At 43.2% G+C, this 20,695-nt stretch overlaps 1 protein-coding gene across 3 annotated transcripts in view; it reads left to right on the top strand.

Moving 5' to 3' along the window:
* The first annotated feature begins 1,671 nt into the window (after positions 1-1,671).
* REEP1 (receptor accessory protein 1) overlaps positions 1,672-20,695 on the top strand; it is a 70,925-nt gene continuing 51,901 nt past the window's right edge. The window contains exon 1 of one of the 3 annotated variants that reach the window (XM_054202671.1): positions 1,672-1,863. In XM_054202671.1, coding sequence (XP_054058646.1) covers positions 1,832-1,863 — 32 coding nt within the window. In that variant the 5' untranslated portion in view covers positions 1,672-1,831. Of the gene's footprint in view, positions 1,864-1,892; positions 2,064-19,771; positions 19,837-20,695 lie in introns of those variants that run through there. The other 2 variants (XM_054202672.1, XM_054202670.1) reach the window with 2 other exon arrangements.

The raw sequence follows: 20,695 nt of genomic DNA, 5'->3' as shown, positions 1-20,695 counted from the left end.
GCCCTTCTTCCAGAGAGCAATCTTGTCTGGAGAAGACGGCTAATTTACACTTAGTTACTGCAACAGACCATCCACTCCTGTCTTTGTGGTGCTTGTGTAGCAGTGAAAATGCTGGCTGTAGCGATGCTGACACTGTAGGCCCTTGCAGTCCCCGAGGCAGGAATGTTTGGTCGTGGCCCCGTACCTCCAGCGGTGCTTCACAGCCTGTCTGTAACCAGAAAATACCGGTGTTTGTGGCAGATATGCTGCTGTAACCGAGGAGGTAACAGTTTGTTACAGGTCACAGCGTGAGGTGGAAGGTCCCTCTGGTGGAGGAACAGACCCACTGCAGAGAGAAGAGCAATGTGGCGGTGTAGATGCTCGCCCTAGAAGATAATTTTTAGAGGTGCTGAAGTTCAACTACATGTATGTCTGTACCTGCAGCTTTAGCTGAAGACTATCGGTGCTATTGTTTTTCTGGGAACCACGTCCAGAGAGCCTACATAATAAAAGATGATTCTGTTATAGAGGACTTTGAGCTGAATGGAAGAAAGGTGTTAGGTAAGGGCTGGATATTGTGTGATGAACATCCTCCTGTGGAGATGGACAGGAGTGTGGGGATGGCTGTGGCCACCTGGGGCTGGAGAAGTCTGTGATCAGCTCCTAGCTTTGCTACCTCTCGTTTGAAATGTTCAGTCTGTCCCTAGAAGATTTTCTCACAGATTTCTCACGATACATTAGGGAATTTCAGCCTCTTTCAGCTACGCTGTCTCAGAATGATGGGGAAAATTTTCTGCAGATGCACAGTCCTAGAAAAGAACAATGTGTCGGGCATGGAGGCAGGGATCCTGTGGTGCAGCCAGGGTGGCTGGAGCCCTGGCACTAACGCCTGAAACCAGGCCAACAGCTCCACGGAGCAGCCTCCAAGTGAAGCTTGCGGCTGGGCTGATGGTGGCAAGCTTGAGAGGGAGCTAAGGATTGCTGCAAGACTAAAACACTTAACGAATTCCCATAGGCACGTATGCTTCTGATAGAAGAAAAAAAACAAAGCAGTGGAAGATGATTTCTGACAACCTAATCCCATTTGGCATGTGCCAACATAGTGAAGGAAAAGAAGAACCCAAAGGAAACTTAGGGAAGAACAACCTGCAGGTCAAGCCACTGTCTGTTCTGCATGTGGGCAAAAGTTCCTCGTGGAAACTGGACTTGATAGCTGTGAGACCCCCTAATGAAAACTAGTGTGGAGGAGAGATTGCTGGCTGTCATCACTGATGGTGACAGGTGTTCACCTGGATCGTGTGACTAGTACCCTTGTCCGTTGTGCCTGCAAACTTTGGGGCGTGGAGGGGGATCCCTCTCTTCCTATGTATCCAAGAAGCCCATCAACACTTTGCCTTAGCTTTGTCCTTACTTTGATATGAACAGTCGATAGGGTTTGTTTTGTGTCCTGCTCTCCTGCAGTGGTCCAGAAGCGCACGCGTGTCTGCCTGATGCCGCAGCGTGGGGAAGGGACCCCCGCCCGCCTGGCGCAGCCACCGCCCTCTCACGGTTCGCCCTCCACGATCGCCCGGGGGTCTCCCGCTGGGGAGGCCGGCGGGGTCCGCTCCTCCTCCTCCTCCTCCTCCCGCAGCGCCGAGCACGGCGGGGGGCGGCCGCGGGCCCTGCCCAATCTCGGCGTCCGGGCCCGGCTGCGCGTTGGCTGCCGGCGCCGCCGCCAGTGAGGCTGCGCTGAGGCTGCGGGGCCGGATGGCCGAGCCGCCCGCCCCGCTCACTCGGGCGGCGGCCGGCGGCGGGCGAGGAGTCGGGGCGAGCCCTCCCTGCCGGGAGAGCCAGCCCTGCGGTACGCAGCGCCATGGTCTCATGGATCATCTCCAGGCTAGTGGTGTGAGTAGCTGCCGCTCGGGCACCTGCACGCGTGTGCCCGCATGTCCGTGCGTGTGTCTGTGTGCGGTGTCCGCGCCGTGCCTGCTGCCTGTCCCGCTCGCCCCCGCTGTGGATACGCGGTGGCGGCGACTCGGCTAAATTTAGCAGGTTGTTGTTAAGGATGGTGCGCTCGGCTGCTTGGTGGATGAGGGCGAAAATAGGTGGGTCAAATGGTATTTTCCAGCGTGGGAAAATTACCACGGGGTGGGGGGCAAAATGCTGCCGCGCTGTACAGCGCCAGGTGACAGGGGAAAAGGAGGGCGGTTGGCATCGCCCGGTGTTCGGCGATGAACGGGCTCGGGGTCGGGAGAGGGGGAATCGAGCATCAGCGGGTGGGAAAATGGATGTGGATTTAGGCAGCGGAGCTTTGTTAGCGGGGCTCGGCGCAGCTGGCTGGGACTCGCGAGGGGGCGTGGGAGAGGCGGCCGCGGGGTCCCCCAGCCGCTACTGCTGCTTTCTCCTCTCTTATTTTTTTTGTAAAAGAAATATCAAATATTTCTTTCCTCTTTGCAACTTGCCGCCCACCTTCTCAAAAGACGTTCTCGATTTCCCTTTAACCTGTCAGCCTGGGAGGAGCAGCGTGTGGCTCTTTGCACTTGTCCTACAGCTTTTCCGTGGCTGGAAGTGCTGTAGGTGGGAATACATGTAGAAATTCCCTGGAAATTCTTCCCAGGCAGTAGGGGGAAATGGAGCAAGGTCGAGGTATGTGTTCATCTGCCCCACCTGAGAAGAGATTCAGTGAGAAAAAAGCATTTTTGGTGCCTCTAGGAAAATTCCTGTGGGAGGAGTTCAGGCTTAAGGTGGGGCGGCAGCATGGCTGATCTGTCTCCCTTCTGGAAATGTGGCTGGTCAAGGTTAGTACACTGAATCAGGTGAATAATTTGCCAGTTTTCTCTGTCTAGTATGTATAACTGCAGACTCAGGAGAACATCTGTTGTGCTCTTAAGTTACTGTAGAGGATCTGCAAGGGCCTGTCACTTTCTTTGTCTGAAAGAAATGTGCCATGATGTTGCACCGTCAGCATAGCTCTGGAAAGGCATTTTCAAGGTCTCCTCTTTGCCATATGAGATGAAACATCTAAAGGAAACCTTGTCTTGATCATAGCTATCTCTCTGTACCACCAAGACATTGGGTGGCTGTCAGATATGAAGATTTTTGCAGGTTCCAGAGTTGAATTTAGCCCCTGGAGGTATATGATCTGGATTCAGCTGCAGCTGTTGCTAGCCATTATTGGGTTTGCACTTCATTCTGGGAAAGCATGTTCAATATTTAAATGATTTAATTTGAACAGCATCACTGCAGATATCTCTGGCAGCAATGTGAGATGTAGCGTGTATTGTCTTTTCTTGCTGCTTTTCTTGCCTCCCTACTAGACTAATTTCCACTTTGAAAAAACCTGTCATCACGTAACCCAGCTAATCCTCAAGAACAAAGAATGTCTAAAGAGAGGTGGTAGTTTGACTTGCCTCGGCACTTGCACATACACGCAGGTGATTTCATCTGAGACACATGGACTGGGTAAAAATCTAATGGAGCAGGTCATAAAGTAGTTGACACATGCAGTCAGGTAATTAGCTGAACATACAAACCTTCTTGTTCTCTTCAGCTTTCTCTTTCTCACAGTGTGAAATCATCTGTGTAGAGGGTGGTACCAATTATTTTTTATACTAGATTTTCGGTAGAAAATTATAATTTGAATACGCAGTGTAAATATTAATCATTTAGTAGTCATAGTAATAATTAAAAAATAATTTTGCAAGGAAACCTAGAGCAAGCCAGGCTTGATCACCACTTTCTTTGCGTTGCCACTTAGTATATATCCACCCTTTAAGGGTGTTTTGCACCAGGAGGTGCTGCTTTGTTATGATCCCAGCAATAAACTTGGACTGTGTACAGTATTGCTTAAAATGCCACTTAGTAGAGCTAACATCATAAAGAAAAAGAGGAGAGTATGATTAATTTTACAGCCCTTCAGATGCTGGAAACCCTGAGCTGTGTAACATGGGACTTCCCCGCAGTCTGGGCGCAGCACACCATGCAGATCTGTCTGTGGGAAGGTTACATGTTGGTCTTTTGAGATCCTTCAAAGATTTTCTTAAAAAAAAAAAAAAAAAAGGGCAATTCTATTCATCATTTCTACTATCAAAAGGAAAGGATTTTCACAAGAGAATTTGTTGCCTCACTTTTAGATGATGGCAGAGAAGGACACACAGGTGGTTTGATAGCTGATGACCAGTGTGAGCTTTCTACAGGTTCCTTGGTTAAAATTAACTAGCTGAGTTGATCGTGCATCCAAGGGGTATGCACAATGTAGACCAGAAGGCCAAGCTATATGTGCAGCACAGCACAGGCCTGCACCCGTTCAGGATAACTATAGGTGGGTCACTGACTCCTTTTTGTACAGTGGTCTTCATATTAGGATCATGACAAAGATTTAATCTATCTAATCTGGTTTCCCCATCTCATTATGAATCACTAGTGCATCCATCAGTACAGATATCTGTGCTCTAAGTAGAATGGCCACCTGGTCGGGCTTTTTCTTCCCCTGCTTGTGCCTATTTAGTTGTTCTTTCATCAAATCTTACTAGCTGATAAGGATTATGAGGGAAGTGGTGTGGTGTGCTTTAGTCACACTGTCAGTATTGCTTTGTGCTCTTACAACTTCTGCTGATGTCCATGGGTGATATGTCTGATATGACTCGACTAATAAAGGGCTTTAAAACAAAAAGCAAACCTTTGCTTTGGCTCTTTGGTGCTTTGTTGCTTCCAGTATCTCTGATTTGGTTGTTACCATCTCTGTCCTGGCAGTTTCTATTTCCAAAATGTTGCTGAAAGAGAAGAGTCTGTGAGCGCATCTCACCCACTTCAATGGGAAGTCGGGCAGCTTACTGCAAACCTTCTCTTACATCATTTCAACTTTAGTGTTTGGACTTTGTGTTAACACTGGTCTGGGGTGCTGGCTTGTTCAATTCTGCCTACAGAGCTGTGTGCTGGTAATCCCCAGAAGAAAAATGATAAAAACTTCAGAGTAGCACCATATACTGCTATAGCTGTGTGTTAAAAGTCGAAGACTTTATTATTGTTCAGGATCTGTACTAGGTACTGTACAAATGCAAGCCAAAAAGATAATCCTGTCCCTGGATATCTTTTTCCTTTAAGAGCTCAGTTCTCATCCTCCTCTGGTCCTGGTAGTTTTTTCACTCACCTTGACAAGAACAAACCCAAGATGTTCTTTTTCGCATGGTAGTAGATTACAGGTGACTTTTCCAACAAAGGCTGTCTGATATCAATGCAATTGCAATTGTTGCATCTTGGAGTTATTTATTGCTTTATCTCTCACAATAACTGCGATGGGATAGCATCGTTATCTGTGGGTTAATTACAACCCCTTTTTTATTCATCACCTCTGGGAAGATCTGAGAGGACATCCCGGAACACCTGTATCTCAGTTTCCTCATCTGTGAAGTGTAATGAACTGTGCTGAACTTATCTTCCCTGATGCAGACCAGAAGGGATCAGTGGCATGTCCTACCATCTACAGTTTATTGATATTCATTTTGAATGAGATTCTTTTTTGCTTCAAGTGGTAGAGGCCACTCTAGCAGAAGAACTTGGCATCTGTCTTTGTTATTGCAGTCCAGTTCAGCTACAGTGCATATCAGTATCAATCCTAGGTGGTTACTGGTCTGCTATACCTTTTGGCTGTTGCGTAAAAGCATTTTTTAAAGTTAAAACTGGTATATATAAATGCCACCTGTTGTATTTGCATGGAAATCCTATTCTTTTCCTGGAAACATGGAGCTTGCTTATTGTGCTCGGGATCATGCAGAACAGAAACACGGGTTTTGGCTCCAACTCTGGAAGTCAGGCACATCACACTGCCTCTTGAAAGCCTTTCAATCTGGAACATGTGGCAGAGGAAGGAGATGTCAGTAGAAATGAGGCTGGATCAGACAGGTTATTCATAGTTGAGATGATGCCGTGTGACTTAGGCATTTGAATTCCTGCTGTGAGGAGCTTAAAAGTGCATTACAAATTGTTATAAAATGGTTAAGTATGTTCTTCATGGTGAAAAACCACAGCCTTAATTATGTGTTTTTTTCCTGTATTTGTTTTCTTTTAAATAAAAATATTAGTAATGGCCTGTCTGATCTCTTATGGTTTGATGTGAAATAGGATGGCAACCTCAGATATGTTCACTGGGAATTTCTGGCCCTGTGTGGAAGTAACAGGGATTTGGGATTTTATTGGAGGCATCCTTTCTTCTGGCTGTCCCTGGAAGTAGGTAGGTCTGAACGGAACCAAAGAATTCTTTAAGCGGATGAGTGAAATTTCCTTCCTTGTCACAATTCCTCTGCTGTCTCTTTCTTGGTAACTGTGATGCCATTTTAGCAATGGTAGGTGAGATTGGCCACCCCCATCCTCAGCTGTTATAAATCCGTAGTGCCACTGACTCAGACATTGATTTAATCAAAAGACACTGCTTATATCAGTAATGAATTTCCATTTTAGAGAAACTTAGCAAATCGTTCCTCTTACCATTTTTCATGTATATGGGAAGCCTGAAGAGATTTATGAATGAACAACAAAAAAAAGTAGTCATGTAATAGGGGTTATATGATGATAGAAAAAGATAACTTGTATCCTTTTTATCAGAGGCAGGCAGGGATAGGATCTGCTCAAGGGGGCGAGAGCTGTTCACATGAAGACATAGCCCAGTCCCTTGCTTTTGGTTATTGATAGGTCAGCATTAGCCCCTCAGTTGATATATACAATGTATGTGAAGGTCCTTCTGCACAGTCCGCATTATTTACTTGGTGCTGGCAGGTGATGTGAAGGATTCTGGTGTTTATTGCTCTGTACAGGCCTCAACACCAGTGATGCAAAATTATGTGAAAATACAGCAATGGACCTAGCGTGGCTTGAGCTCTCTGCTAAGGCTATGGGATGAGTTTGCAGTAGACTCTTTTATGTGCCCTGAAGCTGGAAAGTGGGGAGGGCAGGCCACCTGCCATACATGCAGTATTTGCTAAGAAACACTACCTATACAATAAGGTTGTGTAATCCCTCTGAAACAGATCTTGCAGTCTTGCATTGCTGCTCTCCTTTGCATGAAGAGCAGGTGTTCTCTGTGGCTTCCAGCTCAGCATCCACCATGTGCATCTCTGCTGCAGCCTTTACGGCTTTGCTGAGGGGGCAGAACCTGTTGGTGACACTAACTGACAGAGGACCATCCAGCGCAGGTGCGACATTTGCTTTGCCCTTCATGTGAAATGTGACTGTGCTGATCACACTGCAGGGGATAACGCCACCTGCTGCTTTGTCAACAGTGATCCAGATTTTCCTGCACAAGCACAGACATGCTGGAAATGCTTTTAGCCCCAATGGGGAAGGTGTTCTTGCATGTTACTAGTCCTGGCTTGGTAAGGAAGGATGTTTTACCGAACTAGAAGTTGTGGAGTATACCTAAGGGGCTTGGCCTTTGCAGCTGCCTTAGTACAGTATTTTGCCTTTGTGTGACCCTTTCCATTTCACTGTATTGAAGTACTTTGAAGCATTAATTTAGTAAATATTGTGTCACCGGAATGATTTTTACTGCCATTTTACTGGTAAGAGCACTGAGACACAGAGAGATCAAGTGATGTGTCCAATATTCCACAGAAAACCTGTGGTAACAGGTAACATATTTCCTCCAGGGTCCTTGATCAATAAATTAATGAAAGGGGATCTGATCAAGGGAATTGGCCATTATGTTTGCGGTTTGTTTTATGGATTTGTGATGGGTATGGTAGGGGTAGAACAAGACTACAGACTTAAATAGTCACTACCTGAAGTAGTCAAAGCACCAAAGGCTTAAATATTGTGAGTAATGACCCATTCCCTTTCGGATCCTCCGTGCTGTTGTCAGTGTCATAGACAGCAGAATGCAACAGTCAGACTGTCTAATTCAGGCTACTAAGTCAGGTGTTACATTACCTAAAATTGGTTACTTAGTGCCAGCAGGGAGATTCAGTTCCAAGTTACTCAGCCTGGGGTCCGGAGATGGCTGGCAGTCCACAAAACATCAGGCAGTGCATGAAAACATTCCAGCTCTAAAACAGAGCCCCTCATACAGGCAGTTGTCAGTTATGTACTGACTGATTTCATCAGGTGATACCATTTTTATTACACTTTTAGTTACAAATTTTGTAATTATAACCTAGATTTGTAAACTATTAACATTTCAACATTTTACGAATTCCATGTGACTGACATATATCCTTAAGCAACAGTGGGATGTAAAATGAGCTATATGTTTCTTTCAAGGGGTCAGGTCGTCCAGTGATTAGGAGAGGTTGAGAAACTCTCTTCTGTGTTCTTATTGCAGTTAATAGAGGGAGACAGTCATCTCTAAGGAGCTTCCATTAAAGGTGAAGTGTTGCATAGAGAGCTGTTTGGTCAAGAGGAAATGCTTGATGCAGAGAAGACAAAGGAGGGCATATCATCATGCCTCCTCCTTCTTGAGCAATTGCTTCTGGGTACTAAGCGGTGCATTTGCCTTTCTGCTTCCATGCTTTCAGCAGACAGAGGTGGTATCTTGGGAACTTTCAGGCTAATTATAAAGGTAGGCGAAGACTTGAGTGCTGCAGAAGTATTGGCCAGTTTGGATTGCTGTAGAACCTTTATATGTCAAAATTTCTTCTATGTCCTAATAAGGCAGCTAGGATCTGAGTTTAGATTTCCTTTTGTCTGACTCTGCGCTTGACTTGATGAGGGCCACTGAGCAGATTTCAAGTAGGCCTTGTGAGATGAAATGGCTCAATGGAGGGATGCATTGTGTAATCGGGGTCTTTGCGAGCAAGACCCATGGCAAAATCTCACTTAAATCACCTGTGTTCTTGAAGTTAATCACATGCTGCTTTTTGCAGAGGAAGGTGTCACATACTTTTGTTATCATTTATATGCTATTTAGTGTGTAAACTCTTTTGGGCAGGATCTCATATTTAGTTATTTTTGATTTTACAGCACCCTAGACAATGGGGTTTATTCTCTAGGTGGTTCTCCAAAGCTCTGTAGTAATATAGAAATAAATAATATATAAATAAATGCAACTCTGCCTTCTAGGTGAATCATTTATGAGACCGATTGCGTGCTACTTGTTAATTTCTTTGTGAAGCTGTTACTGGTACTGCGTTCATGTTCTGTTTTGGCATTTCATATGCATGTAGTAAGGCAAGATTCCACTCTGAGGAGCTCCTAATTTAAACCGATGGAATATAGGCAAAACAGATGGTGAGCAGAGCGGTGAGAATGAACTAGAAGAAGTGACAAAATGAAAACTGTGTTTTATCTTTCCATGACTTGTGTGCTTCTGAAGAGAAGGACTGAGATAACAGGACATGCTTGCTCATTCTGCAGGCAGGACCCAGGAGGGCACTCCAGATCTGGAGCCATTTGCCAGAACTAGAAACGTGCCTGTTAGTTTCCTAAGCTTCGTACACAGAACAACTCCATCTTTTGATGTGAATCTCAAAGCAGGCATATCTCCTTAGTGGGGTACCTTGCTTTTTGTTTCTTGTACCTGCATTTTGGAGGATTTAGAGGGGAGGATAAGGGATTTTAATTTCGTATGGGTGGTAAAACAGTGACCTGCAGGCTGGACAAAGCTGCCAAATAGCCAGATGAAGGGTAAGGATGGTACTGAAGGAGGAGAGAAGTTGGTTGTACAGTAAGCAGAAATGAAGAGCAAGGATTATGTTTCAGAAGGCACACGCGTTTATATGGAGGCAGAGGATTAGGTGTTGAGTTGGAGATTGACTCTTGGGAGACAGGGGGACAGCTGGGAACGCTGGCCTGGTGTCATGTTTAGTAAAGGTTTGTTTCTTCAAATGCTGCCTACTTTCTTGCTAATGCACTAATTGCTAATAAATTGCTAATAAATATGCAACCAACCAATTCTAAAGAAGGAATCGATCAACTGGTCAATAAAGCTGCATTCCGTCTTTCCCCCTTCTCTCTCATGTAGCCAAGAGTAATCTTTTGCTTTCCAAAAAGGCAAATTTTGCAGGACAACAATACCAGTATTGAAGAACCTATTTGTGAGGAGCTGGAAAGAATGCCCTTCACGTCTGGTATTTTGCGCTTTTTTGGACGGGTCCCAGGGATGCCGGGGCAACGTGTGTAGCCTGCTTTTGAGTCTACCAAGCAATTCAATACTATCAGCATCAACAAACAGTTGCAACTCCTGCTCAAGAAGTTCTTCTGTTCTGTTGAGTTCATACTGTTGCTTCCTTTCATTCAGCTCAGTTGAGCTCATCTATTCTATTTCTTGTTTCCAGCCTCTAAATAAGTGTTTTCAGAGGAAAGCCAAAAACTGACAGATAGTTCTTGCCTCATGTTTTGGGGAGAGGCTTCTGACCAATAACCAGCCTCGTACGAGGGAGGAGGGAAGGACTAGTGCTGCAGATTTTGTATGAGAATACCAACAGCCTGGATTCAGCGGTGCTGCAAACTCCCTGTGAGAAGATGGCAGGCTATTTATTCTTTCTTGATTAGGTACCTGTAAAATAGGCTTAGTGATAACTTCTGTCCATCTAAACTACCAGTTCTGCTTTACATGTGATAGACCCTGGTGTGGGCATGAAGAACACTCTCTGGGGTAGAACTGGAGGGGCAATGTAAATATTAATTTTGACCTGAAATTTCCAAGCCAATGGTCAAAAGTTCAGGATTGATCTGGGATGTTTTGTGTAGGCTGATCTCTTCTGTGGCAAAGCTCTCATGAATGTTAGTCCCTGAGAAGCACTCATGGAGGAATAAAACCCGGAAACTTAGATGGCATTTCATGAGGAATATCCTTCTAGGGAGGATTCATAGGGAGCACTTGGTCAAGATTAAGAGCAGAGAAACCACGGGAAGACCTTCTCCTGTCATCACAACATTTCATGGCTACCTTTGTCTTCAGCGCAAGTACCCTAACACTTGCTTTGAGCGTGTGGGGAGAGCAGCTTACCCAGGCTGCAGGTCACATTAAACAGCCGCAGTTATAAAGTTGCTGTTCTGCCTCAGGCAGTTCCTGCAGGGCTGCTCTGGGACGCCCTCTGCCTTGGGCCCTTTTGTGGACGAGCAGTTTGAGGGTCTTGAGCCTCATCCGGCTCATGGAAGGGTTCTGCTTGTCCTACTGCCTCTTCTGCTGGGGACTTGGGAGGACTTGTGTGCGTGTCTTAACTTAGACCTATGAGCCACCCATATTATGTGACCCACAGTGCTAGATGAGCCTGAATAACACCATCTGGCTCCTAAAAATCTACCTGCAGAATTCATGGTGACACTTGAAGGAGAAAGGTGGATGCTGGAAATGCCCTGAGGCTAAAAGGCTTTAGGTTTAGTGGTATATTTAATGGGAAAAGACTAAATGGTTTCACTGGGCTTGCATGGCTGGAGAATGAACGTGAGACTGGTGGCTATGTGGAAATGAATTAATCTAGTGTTTAGATCTCACTCATCATATGCCTCTGCAAAACCCCCCACTGTTCTAGCTGGTATTTTTTGCTAGAAATCACAGCAGAGAGGCCAGGGACATAATGGACACAGGCACTGAACGAGACTTTCTCACTTCCAGATGATCTGTCTAGGTTTGAGTTGAAGCACATTGGCAGGGCAGCTCGGAGGCTATTTGCCTCTTCATGGCTTAATTGCACCTGTTTTGCGGCTGAACAAAGGATTCCACTTTCCAGGTTTATTTTTTTCACTCTGCTTATAAGGATTTTGGTCAAAACAGAAAGATGTTGCTATTTAGAAAGAACATTAATAATTAAAGTAAGATACTCAGGGGAATATGCCCCATAAGGCTGGATTTGTTGAATTTAAGTAGATCATAATAATTTCCATGGCAACACACTCTACTGTCCTATATACAGAAACGGTATTTCTTGTAGGATCAAATGAAGAGATGAAGCTGTTAGTTTAAAACAGATATCTTAAAAACACAGACAATGAAATAAGAGTAAATATTTTCCTGCGTAAATGTTGTTGGAATTTCCTCATGTTTATTATATTATGCTAACCTCTTTTCATAGCTGTCAGGCTGCAATCAGTCAAACCAGTCCCCTGCTGACTTTAACGATTTAGGTAGAAACCGTGATCTAATGATCCTTTCTCAGGATATCATCTCTCTCTCATAGATACATCCATATCTGTAGATGTATATAGCTGTAACTGTCGTGAATCTGTAACATAGACTACTGTGGTAATTTTGAACAGGCCTACTAGAATCTCTCTGCCTTACTGCCTGTCCCTTTGTCTGTGCTAGTACTCTCCCATCTCACAGCATTAGATAAAGCTTGTTTCATCAGTATTTGGATAGCATTTTGAGATCCTTGTATATGGTATGTTCTGTTACATCTGACTGTTAGATGGGAATTTGTAATGGTGGTCTAGCACCTGAACACTTAGAGATAACTGAGTAACCACGCATTCACTTAGACAATTTGGAGATTCTTTTATCCAACAGGAATTGCATCAACTCTTATTCTCTAATCTAGCAATCAAGTAAGTGTATCATTTTATATGATCAAAAAAGCCTTACAGGCAGATGATCAGAGCCACAGAATCCTTGTGAAATGAAAAGTGATTATCCACACAGAAAAGACGGAATTTAATATAAAAGTTCTTGATGTAACCTTCTAACAAAAAACCGCACAGTATATGAGAGGAAAAAAATCAGTTAATATCTGGAATAATTGCAGCTTCTCTGTTTTGTCAGTGGAAGCAGGCTAAGTGGTGCATTGCCAAATTTTCACGAGAATTGACACAAAAATTTCCAGTCCTGGCTTGTGGTAAACCTGAAGGATCAAGGGTGGATGTTCTGCAGACAGAGGGAATAAATAGCTGGAAAATGCTTGATTCAGTGCAGCCCTCAATCATTTTATCATCCCTAAGGCAATACCAGGGCTTCAAGTTGTGTTAACTAGTGCAGCTCTGCTGAAGTCAGTGAGTGGTGTAAATCTACCCAGGTCAGAATCCCAAGGTTGTGTTTGTAGCCCAGAATGGTGAGGGCCTTGTAGAAGGTGCCGGCTGGATCCTAGAAAATTGAATATTATAGGACGGAAATTGGCCAGTTCAAGAAAACAGAGGACTTCTGTTCCTGAGCCTCATTTAAACTGCCCTTTGAAGAGTGACAGATTGAGGATAGAGGGCTCCCAAAGGTATGGTTCTGTCAGGATAATTATTTTATGCTTTTTTTCATTTTACTGTTGGGAATGTCATCACTAGATTGGCATATGGCTTTACCCGTACTTCAACAACCAAAGCCAATCAAATGGGCTGTCCCAAGAACTGTAATCAAGATATCTCTGACCTCAGATCTGGAACTCTCTGTTTAGCTTCGCTATTGAGCTTCTCTCTAGTAAGTGTTAATGCCCACCGAAAGCTGAGGATGGAGAGTATGACCACCTTCTCTTTAGATTCAGTCAAAAGAATCCTAATGCCTTACTGCAGACCTCCCAAGCATGTATATTTTAAAAGCTACTTTAATTGTGTCAGATGGGGAGAAGCTCTCTTATTTCTCATGCTTCATCCCTGTATCCTTGAAGACCTGTTGCAGAGGATGCTGCACATTGCAGCATGCTGGCTAACCATGGCTTGCTGTCACTAGCTCTTTGCTTGCATCCCTGATTCTGGCTATCTTAAATCCCATCAGTACTGCTTTGCAAGCTTTCCAGAACTAAGAATCCCAAGGGCTTGCTGACAGCCATTTCCAGGGCCTAAGGGGATGTGACATCCATGACTGATGTTATAGACCCTATGCATATTTCTACAGATTATTCCTAGATCAGTGCAGAATGAGCAGAGCTGGTCAAGAGACTACATACAGCCAGAGTGAAAGATCTTGCTTGCTGTCCATGAGGCAGGATGTGCATTTTAAGTACGTAAATACTATGCCAGATTTTGCACGGTACTGGAAACCAAACCAGTCTGCTTCCCTTGTGGTTTGTGTATGATTCATAGTTAATCTCATGTAAACCCACTCTGTAAAATGTGCTTCCCCCCCGCCCTCCTCTAGGATTTACTTGTAGGTTATTTTTCCTCTCTTTGCTAGAGTGTGTCCTGAGGTTTCTGTGCTCAGATAGCTCAGCATTCTTTTTCAATTATTATTCTGCTGAGGTTTGCAGATAATTGTCTGTAATAAATCAGATCCCTGTTCAAATCGCTATTGTGTTTTAGGTATATTCTTGAAACCAAGAAACCTCACTCTGGGTAGTCGGTCCCTAAATGGGTGAAGTCTGTGAAGACCCAGTTCTCAAGGCACGTTTTATACAGCTACATATTTTGTTTGAAACAATTAACCATTTAACTTCAAAATAGCAATGCCTTGTTTCTGGAGAGTAGCATTTGCAATACTGTCATCCTTCTGTGTGAATCTTCTTGCCTGGGAAGGAGAACAAACACTGGACTGTGGCATTTAAACCAGCAGTATTACAATGAATAAGAAGTGATAGAAAAGCATACATAAGATAGCAGGCAGCGTGGGCGTTCCCACAAAAAGTACGAGCTGCCTTCTCAAGCAGCTGCTTGCTTAGAAATCTCTGTAACGGACTTGGAAGCATTGGCTGCCTTTCCCTTTGCTTTCCTCTAAAGTTATTTCTGTGAAGCCTCCATCTGTCTCCTAAGCCTCAGTTTATATTTCATTTTATATTTTGCGTAGCTGCTGGCTGCAAGGTATATGCGTGTAAAAGAAGGTGAGAAGGGAAAAGAGGTGAAGTTGCTAAGCCAAATGAAAGAGAAGATGCAAAGCCTTTACTGTTCTGATTTATACAATGCGCTGACTTTTTATTCAAGCCCAGAACAAAGAGGTATTCCTCACGGTGTAGGAATGGAGCTATGCCTGTGTCACAGGCTTTGATCTGAACACATTTGTGTTTGGGGAAATGCAGACTAGAAGAGGGTGGCATGGCTTATCCCTTTTATTCCCTAATGCTCTCAGTCAAAGCCTGAAATTCAGAAAGATATGAGAAGTCTGGGAGAGATCAAAATTGAATGCAAATGGGAACATGACATCTGTGAGAATGAAGATTGAGTATCGGGGTATCAATACTGCTGTCTGGAGACATTAAAAAAACCCGAGCCAAACCCTGTCACCTTTTCAAATTGTGAGACTGAATTTAAAATCCTGACTTTTATAATATGTATATATCTATATGTGTGTATGTGTGCATCAGATCCTTTGGTTTGTACTCTCAACCTGCAAGATCGTTTGTGTGCTCTTTTCTGAGAAACCATTAAGTCTGAGAATTTATTTTGAACTGAGATGTTCCTATAATCGCTTCCAAGAAATCACCTGATGAGATTAAATAAACAAATGTGAGAATTGGCAGTACTAAGCTGGGCTCACAGAGTGAGATCATCCAAGTGTAATGATGGAGGTGATAAAAGCTAGCACAGAAGCATAGCCTGGAAATTGCGACTTCTGTTCCAGATTTCACGTTGGCTCTACCTGGGCTGTGACCAAGCTGCTGATTTCCAGTGGTGAAAACCATTTAATTTCCAGCACAGTCAATGGAACCAGTAGATGTTCATCATCTCTGAGAACCGCCTGTTGTCTCAGGCTTCTCTAAAGATTGGTACCCTGGGGATCTCTCTACCCAAAATCTATGATTTCCAGTTGATGTTGTGAAGCTCTCAGTATGAAGTGCTATACCGTGATATGCTTCAATAGATACCTGTCCTTGCTGTTAAGTCTCTCCTGCACTGTAGGTAATAGCTGGTTGTTAGAAACTGTAATGCAGATGAACATTAGTAGTGCTATGAAAATTGGTGTAATCTCAGAGAAACCCCTTCCTCTGTCTTATCTTTAGTTAAAGACCCAAAGTTCACTTAATAAAACACTACAAGGACTGAAATCTAGAGTCCTGGGTGTAATAGCAAAGTGTTTTAACCTGTTAAGCTTCAGGGAGAATCTATGTTAAGATAGGAAAACACCAGAAATTAAACAAAGAAATCAGGTGTTGGTCAAGAAATAAAAAATCTGGAGATACTTAATGAGATAAAATGATTTGGGAGGAGCTGCGAAATAATTGTCTTTTTGTAGCAGAAGAATATTCAGTTATGGGATAAATCATGATGTAGGAAAATTAAGTAGATGTAAAGAGATTCCAAAGTTCAGAAGAGATGCCTTGCATTTTAAGAAACATCCCAGAGTGCTGAGGCAATGTGTCTGTATTTGTCTTGATGTGTACATTTGTACATACATACTCTTTGTTGAGCAAAGAACAAAGATACTTTAGAATCCTGTGCAAACTGCAGGAGTTATATCTGTCGCATGCACCTGCAAAGTGAATTGCAAGTCAGAAATTTTTAACTTGGGCTGTGGTTCTGGGCAACATGCAACTATTACTGAGGGAATGGCATGAATTTTAGAGGCTATGCAACTGCATCTCCTCCTATATTAGTACACCCACACTTTATGCTGGTATGCTCCAAGCCAGAAGCAGTGACAGTATCCTGCCCAACCCGTTAAAGACACAACAGATGCAGCTTTTGCCTGTCAGCACTGCAGGATGAATGTCCAACCAGGGGAATACTCAGCTGGGCCTATGAGAAACCAGTCTGTAAAATGGGGATATGAGAACTTAATTGTTTCCCCAAGGCTTGGAGAGAACTAATTGAGGATGGTAACACTTACAGAGATGCTGATATTTCTGTGCCTAGGGTCCTGCTATGCACTCAGTTATAGTCCTGAAAAGCCTCTTAGTGTTAGTCAGTCAGAGAAATGAAAGCTTCCTGAATCCTGGGGGGTGTTATTTGTCCTGTTAGTAACATAGGTGAACACTTTGAAAGTGCTGAATATAATTCTTCTTAGAATCAGTTTAATTTAATATTTTTTTATTTAACCTGAAAATACAATTCTTCAGCTTCTAAAGGATGCATTTAGGCACTGAGGTGGAGATTGTCATTTAAGGAAGCTCTTTAAGTAAGTTTTACCTCAATTAAGGCTTTGCTGGACGTTGCAGTGTCTGATCCTTTTAAAAATGATCATAGCATGACTATTGGCCGTGTATATGGATAATCTACTTTCTCCATGAGGTTCTCAGCTCCAGCAAAAGAAAGAATGTGTCATTTTTATCTCCAGATATGTGCCATGGGCTATGGTGTTTGGTATAGAAGTAAATAAGCTGATGATGACCTCTCTACTAGTGGCTTTATGTAAGAATAGACCACGCAACACCATTACCATAAAACCATTAACATTTCACAGCAGTGCTGCACCATTAATGACACAAAGGCTTACACTGTGATATGTGGCTGCAGAGATAAGAGAAATCTAGCTGCTGTTCTAGCTCACCAAAATTGGCTAAACAAGGGAATCAAAGCTGTAGGTGTTTGTAAATACTCATTTAATCTCCCTCACCCAATTTTTTAAAGCTCTTTGCAAATGGCAACCTGGTCCATGTTAAGTCCCAGAGTTAAGACAATGTAGTACTGGTCTTCATATACTTCCCTTGGCAGTCAAGTTTTGTTTTACAGGTAGGTAAGTGAGGTTTGTACTACTGCAACAGCTTATTTGCAGCAGGGTAAACCGAGCATTTTCAGAGTCCTGCTGTAGTGTGACATTCATTAATTGTTATTCCAGGACCCCAGCTTATCTCCTTGGGGAGACCACCACTTGCAGAGGAAAAGGTGTGATGTGGCTGAGCAAGAAGGTTCTCCAAGCAGCAATGACAAGTCCCCTCATCATTCAGGGAGTGGGTCCCTGGCCCTTCCCTGATGGGAAGGGTACAATGCTGCTGTTCTCCAGATCTCGATACAGGATTGGTTTAGTAAGAGGGTTAGCCAGCAGATTGAGGAAAGTGATTGTTCCCCTCTATGTGGCAAGCGTGAGACAGTGTCTGGCTGGAGCAGTGTGTCCCGTTTGTGTCTCCATAGTATGAGGAGGGTACCGACAAAGTGCAGTGAGTCCAGTGGAAGAGGACTGGAGCACATGGTGCACCAGGAGAGGTGAGCAGACTGAGTTTGTTCAGCCTGAATAGGAGATGCTGTAGAGGAGATCTTACTACTGTCTTCAAAAATGTGATGAGTTGTTACAGCGAAGATACAGCCAAGGTTTTTTGGAGGCACACGGTGAAAAGGTGAGAGGCAATGAATGCAAGTTGGAGCAAGGGAAATTCTGTTTGTGTGTAAAGAAAAAATTCTTCAAAGCAAGGGTAAGCAAACATTGGAACAGGGGTCCGGAGATGGAGATACTAAAAATTTGACCAGACAGGTCCTGAAGCAACCTGATGTGAACTTGAAGTTGGTCCTCTTTTGGATTAAAGACTTGTAGAGATCTCTTCCTACCTAAATTACTCTGTGATTCTAGTCTAAAGGACACATTTCTTTTTCTTATATTACATTCACCATTCTTTGTCTTGAACAGTTTCCAGTAGCACACTAAATGATATGTCACATGGGTTTTGCTTGTTCTCTTCTCAGATGGGAGTGTGGGGAAGAAATGTGTTTACAATGGTTTTGTTTAGTGTTGATGGGCTCTTTTTAATATCTAAGCTGCTGTTTGTTGATATGCGAGAATGTGGGCTGATTTACATCTGGCAGGGACTTGGTGCCACTCCTTAGGTGCTGGGTGAGTCTGATTCCTCTGGAGTCAACCCCGGAGGAAGTTCTCTCACTCTCATCACTAGGGCTCATTGGAGGCTCCTTGGCACGGAAGCCGAAGTGTTGGCTGTCCCCTATGTTCTTCAGGAGAACTTCAGGGTATTATTAGGCTCCCCTACCTGCTGTTTTTTGTCACTTATCCTAACACTGTGGTTTAGGCTTATCCACTAAATGGTCATTTTTCTTCTAATTTATTTTAATTAGAGACAAATAATTTTATTGGTAGTTGAAGCTGAACTCAGAGGTGTAGCCAGAAGCTCTGATTATTCATTAGTGATCAGTGGCTTCAGTGCAGAGGCTTGATTCCTTCTGATTTCTGTTCCTTTACGTCTAGGTTAGGCTGGAGGCTGGTCTGTATCAGTTTAGCTCCAGCTGGAGCTCTCTCTCTCTCTCTCCTTGTTTATCTCAGTTGTACCATGCATTTCATTAAGATGCTGTTATTAGCTGTATAAAATGGAGGGATTAAAAAGGATGAATGAAATGAGAAAAGACCCTGGAGGAAAGAACTCTATTAAATTCACACTAGAAATCCTTGTCAAACGCATATGAGAAAAGACTAGAAGTCTGTCTTTTTCAAGCTGTGTGACAGTGTCCCATTTTACTTTATTTCCTTTTCTAAAAAATTTATGCGGGTCCTAGTAAAAAAAGCAGGTGCCCAACCCCTCCCTAAAACCCAGTTATAGTACCCAGAAGAAACACCAAGCTGTGTTTGTGGGCCATAAAGAGAAATGAGGTTTGCATGGCCCGTGAACTCCCTGCAATGTCGCAGCTGTTATATATAGCATGTGGCATTCTGATACCCATGCTAACGAAAGCATTGAGATGGTCTCAATATTCTGAAATTACCTGTAGAATCATCTTGCCTTAGTTTCTCTACACTCTTGCTTTAAAACTGGAGTTGAAAAGTGGGTATTATTCATGCCTCGGACATGAGTTTCCTATATAATTTCAAGTGGGTCTCACTGTCCTTATCACTTAAAATAGACATAAACAAACCACTGATGAAATAGAAATAATCAGAAATCAATGGAAGTGCAATCAGCTGTGATACTCAAGTCACTAATATTTATACTGCACTTTGAAATCCTTCTTTGAAATGTGTTATCCAAATGAGAAGATGTGTTTTGAAGATGGGTGTGGCGTTTGGTTGGTTCGTTGTTTTTTTACTTAATTAGGAGTTAGATACCAACTCTGGTACATAGAGTTTATGACTGAGTTGGGCCCCATATGCTTTCAGCGTGGCTGGTCCCTCCAAATGTTTGGTCTTCTAGTTTTTCTGGTAAATGTTCTAGAGTCCTTGGAGATGTAAGTACTTATGGTCAGTTATGGATGGAAGGAGTTATGCTGTTTATTGTTAATTTACTAGCATATTTATAGAAATATCCAGACAGTAGTAAGATTTTCTCCTCAGGCTGTTTTGCACCAAGCTGGCCATGACCCTACCTGTTACTATACCAAACTGCTCTCCTTGGATGGTGCAGAGCTCTAACCAGGCTTTCCTGTCCTCCTCCAAGAGCTTGTTGAGATCTTTGAGACCCTGTGCTACTCAAAGCAGCCTTGGGACTGCTCGATTTGTGTCTGTGTATTGAACCGTTGGTAACCCATGAGAAGTCTAAAGCCATGAAAAATTTTGCTGAATATTTGCGCCAAAGAAGTCTTTTGGTTTGATTTTTAAATTACATCAGTGAGTTAAAATATTCCTTGCACTTCGTTAAGCACTTCTAGTAATATTCTGTCCCTGGGAAGCTGAAGTAATGTTACTCTAAGGAGATTACGTTGCAATTGATTTGGACAAGTTATAATTTAATTTTTTTATTCTTATTTTCTGTCCCGTGAGTACAACACTAAAAGTTTAAAGAAGTGTTTCAGTGAGGAATAGACAAACAGGAGCTTTTGTGTTTCTCACCACCTTCTCAGCCAGCGGTAGCACTTACGGTTTGATGGTGAAAGACTTCTATGACCTGAACTGAGTTTAAGGATACAGAATATAGGATTATGCTCTAATTTGTGATTTCTGTATGTATTTATGTTTCCTAAAGGTTGATTCATGTAGCATCAGTTAAAATAACTCCAAAATAATACTTGCAGTGTGATCTGTATGGTTTTGTATGAAAATAATGCAGAGCTGCTTTGTTGATATGCAATCCATATTTTATACCTTTTT

This window comes from Rissa tridactyla, chromosome 5 (genome assembly GCF_028500815.1).
Source record: "Rissa tridactyla isolate bRisTri1 chromosome 5, bRisTri1.patW.cur.20221130, whole genome shotgun sequence".
NCBI classification, from domain to species: Eukaryota; Metazoa; Chordata; class Aves; order Charadriiformes; family Laridae; genus Rissa; species Rissa tridactyla.
This window is presented reverse-complemented; position numbering and strand designations above follow the sequence as displayed.